General features: G+C 45.9%; 1 protein-coding gene across 1 annotated transcript in view; it reads right to left on the reverse strand.

Moving 5' to 3' along the window:
• Positions 1–2,283: 2,283 nt before the first annotated feature.
• Positions 2,284–7,381, reverse strand: part of LOC109290204 (histidine--tRNA ligase, cytoplasmic-like) — a 16,073-nt gene continuing 10,975 nt past the window's right edge. Inside the window, exons 6-13 of the mRNA XM_019506613.1 lie at positions 7,244–7,351; positions 6,919–7,017; positions 6,594–6,687; positions 6,144–6,271; positions 5,798–6,040; positions 4,258–4,374; positions 3,779–3,925; positions 2,284–3,253 (exon numbers count right to left, since the gene is read on the reverse strand). Coding sequence (XP_019362158.1) covers positions 3,197–3,253; positions 3,779–3,925; positions 4,258–4,374; positions 5,798–6,040; positions 6,144–6,271; positions 6,594–6,687; positions 6,919–7,017; positions 7,244–7,351 — 993 coding nt within the window. The 3' untranslated portion in view covers positions 2,284–3,196. The remainder of the gene's footprint in view (positions 3,254–3,778; positions 3,926–4,257; positions 4,375–5,797; positions 6,041–6,143; positions 6,272–6,593; positions 6,688–6,918; positions 7,018–7,243; positions 7,352–7,381) is intronic.

Consider the following 7,381-nt stretch of genomic DNA (forward strand, 5'->3'; position numbering starts at 1 on the left):
CACCTGCGCAAAAGCAAGGCGCAGGTCCCGCCCCCACGGCCCAGGACGAGGACCGCACGTCACCGCTACTGCCCCGCGCCGGGGCCGATGGGAGACTCCTTTGACTGCACCACCCACGCGGCTGGCGACCGAGAGGACTTCCTCCTCCCGCGCCTCACCTGCAGATTCAGGACAAGAGGACTTCCGGCCCCACGGAAACAGGAAGGCGAAGCTGGAGAACTTCCGCTTAGTAGGACCAGCAGAGCCGCATCATTAGCGGTTTGGGGGTCGGGGCAGGAGCACTTCCGTTTGTCATCTATCACCCCGGAAGAGGAACGTGATCTACAGGAAGTGACCAATGCGCCGTGGGCAGGGGTTCAAGTGCTTTCCTGACTCAGCGCTCGGAGCGACCCCTGGGGGCCGGAAGCGCACTCTGGAAACGCCCTCCCGTTGCCATGCCAACACAACTCAATCTTCTAGGCGAGAGAGCAGGGCAGCACCAACCACTGAGATGAGTCACCTGCAATAACTCTTACCTTTTGCTTCTCAGGCCTCGAACTTGTTCTTTTTCTGAAATAGGCTGCAAGCTGCACCTGCGGGTAGTAGCTTTGCCACTTTCTTCTGTAAAACTCACCACCTGCACCCTCTCACCTTGGATATCCAGCTGTATTCCTGTTCTCCCCTCTCCCAACAAAGTCCCTAGGGATAGATTCTGGCTGTTGCCCATAACCTTGTTAACCATCTAACTAGCCACCTTAGGGGACATGGATTTCTGTGCATAATTTTCCAAGTCTGGCCTCATCCAGTTTTCTCAAGAAGAAAGTGTAACCAGTGTGGTTCTGGTTCAGCTCCTACCTTTCACATGCCACTCTCTTTAAACCCCCAGGCAAAGTTTCATATACTTGTCATGTTCTTCATAATGGTCCCACCTTCCTTGGTTATTTCAGTTTATGTTCCAGTTTTTCTTAGAATAGTATATCCTGACTATGGATGCAGGAACACAGGTATGAAAATGCCTTATGTGGGTATATCTTATTTAGGAATAAGTTATAGCAGAAGCAAAGCACCTTTATACTGGTGTAACTACAGCTATACTAGGGACAGCTGTGCTGCTTTCACATGTATAAATAGTTTGGTTGTTTAGAATAGACCAACCGTTTTAAGATCTATGGCCCTTTCCCACACGTAAACAAAAAGAAAGAAAGAAAGGTTGTCTAAGGACTCATAGCAGATTAGGGGTGGCCTTTAATAATTTATGGATAACATGTCTTGAACTGGTTATTGGGAAGCTTAGTGCACTCACAGACACAATTAGTTCCATAGGAGGATGGTCAGATAATGTTCACAGGAAGAGGGAGTTGGCTCCACCTACCCCTTGCTTCCATGAAACCTTAAGCCCTGTCCAAAGATAATGGTAGGGTCATGAGTTTTTCTTTACTTTTGCGGCTAAATCTCAGCCACTGCTGTGGTAGCCAGACTAGGAACCAGACCATAATAGGAGATCTAATAGTTAAGGGACTATGTATACCATTAAATTCAGCTCAAAGACAGAAGGAGGCAGAGTTTTCACTGAACAAAAAGGACCCCAGAATATGCAGACAGAAGACAGGAACAGATTTCAGGAAATGTCAGACATCCCATGAGGATGAGGTCCCTATATGAACCCGGCATTTTGTTTTAACCTTTTTTCTGAAATATGTTGTTTCCATGGGCAAACATAATAATTTTAAAGCAGCAGTTTGGGGCTCCCCAAGGAACTGTTAAGCACCTGAAGCCAGTCAGACCTACAGTAAGAACCACTGGTATCCAACATAATGATGCAGTGCCTGGTCTAAAGAAGGGAAAACAGTAATTCCACCCAGAGACCTGAGAGGACACAAGTCTGCTGGGCCCCAAATCATGGTAGACCTCGTCCACCTGGGAAAAGTTTCTTATTATGAACAGCAGCATGACCTGTGAATGTAAGCCCTGTGTCTCAAATAGATACCCTTATATAGGGTGCCTTTTTTTGGTTTAGCTTGCATCTCATGCAGACATATAAGCTAAAGCCACTACTCAGGTTTACTCATTTGAAAATGGTCCTGCTTCTGAAAAGAAACACAGTATTCTGAACTCTAGCCAGCCAGAGAAACTTTCTTTTACAATTGAAAATAAATCCCAGTCAGCTATCCATTCAAGTGCCAGTAAACTCAAGTGCAGCATATTACTATTTCATGACAGATGGAAACAGCTGTCACAGATGCTTGACAACCTGGTGTATCTATTTATATCACTTTTCAGTTTGGATAGAAACCCAGGTCTTGGTAACAGTGCAGCACAGCTTCATTCTCATTTACTTTAGAACGCGCCAGAGATAAGACTGAAGATCATTAAGCTCAAAAGGCAGCTTTGCCTTCTGAGGAAGTATATAGCTATTGTGATGCAAAAAGCCAACAGTCCACACCAAACTGAATCTTGGGCTAAACACAGGGAGATTAAAGAATATCTGAGAAACAGTCATTTAATTGTATTCTGGAAAGCAGTAGCCACCCACTTCCTTCATGTACAAAACTAGCAGAAGTGAGCTACTTCCGCCCGAAACTGCGGGGTAGCCAAAATACAGACCAGGAAACTAACCTTTGAGTGATTCCAAGGCCCCTTAAAGGTGAAAGGTTATGTTTTCATGGAAGTTCCAGATATCTGATAATGCACACAAGATTACTTCTGAGCACAGTACAAGATTACTTTTGATCAGTACATCATCTTGTAAAGGCATTTGGCCACTGTACAGGAATGAGCACCTGCAAATTCCTTCCGTGTTCCTGAACAGCTGGTTAAACCGTTTGTGTCATGGCAAAAATAATTTGTCTTAAAATTTGTAGCATGACTCCTGATGGGACTAATGAGCTTACCATCGTGACACTGAATATGCATTAAACAGACCCACTCCTTGGGTTAATTTACCCAAGAGCATTAACTACATAGTAATATACTCTGTGCCTTTGTAACTTGTCTGTTCTCCACAAGCTGAGATTTCCCAGCTCCGTGATTTGGTACAGACAAATTAATCTCAGCGCAATAGAAGGTGGCCAGATGTCTGCCCAGATGGCATGGCTCAGATCCTCAAGGACTTGTCCAGGTGACACTCAATCAGTTCAGGGATCCAGATGCTCCAATTGCTTGAAAAAAATTCATGCACCCCAAAATGCTCCTGTGAGTCAAGCTGCTGTGGACAGCTCTAGGGCTCCAACCTTCTCCTAATCTCCTCAAGAAGCTTCTGTCTTGGGATATCAACCTACAAAGGAAACAGGAAGAAAGTGGTAACAGCGATACATGTATCCCAGAGGAGCTGTCCAATGCTCCCAACTTGCTTCAAGAGGTCCAATCTTTCCCAGGCAGCCACACAGGCTTCTCCTCTGTTGTCCCTCTGGAGCACTCTGGTTTATGTATTCTTTCTGCTCGTCTAATCCTGCCTCCTTACTCTTCCCAAGGACATACTCTATGATCACCAAGGAGGGGGCAGGGGAAAGAATTATGCTGAGGTGCTTAGAGCTTCCTATGCCCTTGGGAAAGGATTAGATTATTCAGAGAGCATCAGTGACAAATAACCACGAGGAAAGTTTCCTAAAATCTTCAGACCAACTTATAAAGCTGATGTATTGATGTCTGGCAGCAGATAAATTAAGATCTGTAGTGCAAGCCAGAACTACCAACTAGACCTTAACAGCCCAAGAGAATGTTTAGAACTCTTACAATAAGTGGATTTCTGAAGCATCCTTTGGACTCTCCTAACCCAACTCTGACAAGCAAGTGTCCTCACCTCTTGCCTAGTAGCTACATCTCGCAACTTGACGACTCCATCCTTCAGCTCCTGCTCACCTATGATGGCAGCAAGAGGGATGCCTCTATCCTCACAGTAATGCAGCTGCTTCAGCAGCTTGGGGTTCTCTCTGTACAGCATCTCTGCCTAGAGGGAAACAAAGGCCAAGTGTTAAATGGGGCGTGGGGGTGCATTCAGGAACTTACACAAAGTCCGTTCCTGCTCCTGATGGGACCCAGAAGCAGAACAAGAGGCTTGAAACTCCATGGACTCTGTTTCCCTTAGCAGTACAGATGTTTCCTACAGCCTCTGTACCAGCAGTTGCCTGCCTTTTTCATGCCTGCCTCTGGCCCAGAGCCAATCGATCGGTGGATTTGATCTTGTTGTGTCCCATCTCTGCAGAGACTCTCTCTCCCAACTCATCATTCAGGACCGACTTTAACAAACCCAACTGGGCCAATCTAACTGCTGACTCATACCTTGATCCCAGCATCCCAAAGTTCAGAGATAAGCTTCATTCTTGCAGCAAGGAAGTGCTTCTGTGGAGCTGCCACCAGCACCTGTGTTTCAGTTGTTCGAATCTTTTCTTTGGAAGCCTAAGAACATGGACAGAGTTATCAAACTGAATGAGACTAATGGAAACATCTCATAACATATGAAACTAGAGCTTCTGAGATACCAAACAGAGGCTTCCCATTTGTTCCTTGACCCATCATTGGAAAATACTACCCCTTTCTTAACACAGTATAAGCAAGGGGGAATATGAGACAAATCACTTTTCAAAGAATGTTACTGAGCAAAGTCAAGTTTGTGCAAACGTGGAAGGGCAAGAGTAAAGGTTGCCTATGCAACTGTAACTAGGCTGCCTTCTGCACATGTATTATGATGCAATTTTTAAATCATTTGCTATTTTTATCTAAAGATTCCCAACATTCCATGGGATAGATCTGGCATGAGGATCTGTTCAATAGTTGTTCTGATCCTCTCTGTACAATGTCTATGCCTCATATAGCATACATCACCCAACCTTTAACATGAATTAATAGTTTCTCTGCAGGTTTATGTGTTTTTTTGAGAAGCCCACTACAATCTGGGCTTCAGAACTCCCAAAGTTTATTTTCACAACACCTAGGAGATAAGTACTTCACAGACAAATGAGCAAAGGAAACTTTATGTAAGCTATAGAATAAGTGACTGGCAGAGCCAGGATAAAAACTCACTGTCTGTTATCCAGGTCTGCTATAGCAGACTCCTGGAAAAACTTTCCAGGTGACTGGTCCAGGGTCACATAAGAAGCCTGTGGCTACATCAAGAATAGGATGCTCTTCTTGTGACTGAATGGCTCAAGAGTTTTCTCATGCACTACAGATCTTCCACTTTTTGTAACAAGTGGCAATGGCTTCTTTCACTGTATTGATTGGTCCCCACTGATCAGGGCTGTGTTTTGAAGGCAGGCAATGCCTCATTTTTTGTAGAACAGTGATTCTCAGCCAGTGTGTCATGGCACTCTGGGGTGCTTTGAGATCCTTTCAAGAGTGCCAGAAGGTGCCATGCAATGTTAGCACTGTTAAGTGTGCAAACATGATTCACAATATAGATTGAGAGTTTTGGAACAGGAGTCTACAATGTCAAAAACTCTGACTTACTCTGGTTTGAGTTATTTGCAACAGGATTGCTCTATTATTATTCTATAGTCAAAACAAGTGAAAACTAAAGAGCTGGAGTGTTCTGAGGGATACCTCATGTGTACTGAGGGTTTATGAAGGGGTGCCTCAGATCTAAAAACATGGATAACCACAGTTGTAGAAACTGGAAAGTCTGTAGTGGATGTGGAAGGGGATTACAGTAAAAGCAATTAACAGCTTGTGGGAGAATTACTCAGGAGAACAGAACAGCAGCTATAGGGGAGTCAGCAATAAGCTTTCCCATTTAATCATGCACCAGTCACATGAAAGAAAGTTTTCATAGAAGGTCACTACATTGAATTTTAATTTCCAAGTAAGGCACAGCAGCACTTACCTCCGCTTTACAGTTCATAATGGAAAAGATCCGCTCTATTCCAATGCTAACGCCCACACAGGGCACTTCCTTCCTCTTGGAATCAAACATCCCCACCAGCCCATCGTAGCGGCCGCCTCCAGCCACACTACCAACATCAACCAGCTCCTTCACATGGTCATTCTGCTGCTGGATCAGGACGGCCTCATAGATCACCCCTGTGTAATAATTAAGACCCCGGGCCAAACTCAGGTCAAAGGAGATCTGTGCAACAGAAAGAGAATTCCGTTACTGGGCACAACCAGAAATGTTCAAGGCCACTCAGCCAGGTTCACAGCATCCCTCTTTTCCCCCTGCCTCCAGTCACCTTATCTACAATGCCAAATAGCATCAGGTACTCAAACAACAGCTTCATGTCTCTCAGCCCCTCCCCGGCCAGCTTGTTCTGGGAGAGTCTTGGGTCCTGGAGCAGCTGTTCAATCAGGTCCAGTCCACCTGCAAAAACAGGACTCACAACTGAAACCTACCAGGCAAGAAGGGTAAAACTGCCTGGCCAGAGCTCCTAGGACTCGCTCTACCCAGGACAGTTCACAGCCACCTGCTCACTCCTCTGGCCTTATACATCTTCATTTCCCCTCAAGGGAGGGCCAGCCACATTCAGGTAGGCCGAGGAAGTGGCAAGCCAAGGTCTGCAAAACGCTGACCCTCGTGCTGCAGCTGAGCAAGTTTGAATGGCTGCTGGGTGGGTGATATGACCCACAGGGATCCCTGCTGGCCTAGGTGCCCAAGCACTGGGGCAAGATTCCACATGATTTACCACGGAGTTGAACATATTCCCCAATGTGATCTGCAGCCTCAGGTGCAAGCCCCTTCTCTCCAACCATCTCATTCTTCACGTCCTCCCATGTCATCTGTGGAGGGAGATGAAAGTTTCAGTCACAGCTCCCAGGCTAAATCTGTTGCACTTTGTGGCAAGCAAAACCGTTTTACAAGCTTCACCATTCCAGGCCTATGCAAGCCACAAATTCAAAAGGCTTTCCTGCAGCAAGACTGGCAGGAATGGGGAGAACACTGCATGGTACAGGACCTGGGATGTAGTAGGCAGCAGTCAGTGCCTGGCCACTAGGACTGAGGAGCTTTACCTTGTTCAGTTTATCCACGGTAGAGCAAGCAGCTTGTAATTTGCTCTCTGGAACCCCACAAGCTGCAAATACCCCACTCAGAATACGCCGGTCATTGACCTGGAGGAAAGAGTCAGTTACTCTCAATAGGAACTTTGTGGAGAATCCCCAGGAAGTTGCAGCTAGTTCAGCTCAACTTCTCAAGCTGGTTATTGGATTCTCCTCACCATTCCTTCATAGGCCCTGTTTTCTCTAGGGCACAGTGGTGAAGGTGATGAATGGCTCTGCAGGTACATTCTGGCTTTGACAGGACCAGACATACAAAAGCAACCCAACTCTTCTTTACCTTAATGAGAAAATTCCCAAGTTGGAGGGCAGATAGGATCTCATGTATGATCTTCAGACACTCAGCATCAGGAATCATAGGGTCACACTGGCCAGCAATGTCAAAATCCTGACGTGAGGAAAAGCAGTCAGCTCTCAA

Source organism: Gavialis gangeticus, unplaced genomic scaffold, assembly GCF_001723915.1.
Source record: "Gavialis gangeticus isolate Ggan-Ray unplaced genomic scaffold, GavGan_comp1, whole genome shotgun sequence".
In the NCBI taxonomy this organism is placed as follows: Eukaryota; Metazoa; Chordata; order Crocodylia; family Gavialidae; genus Gavialis; species Gavialis gangeticus.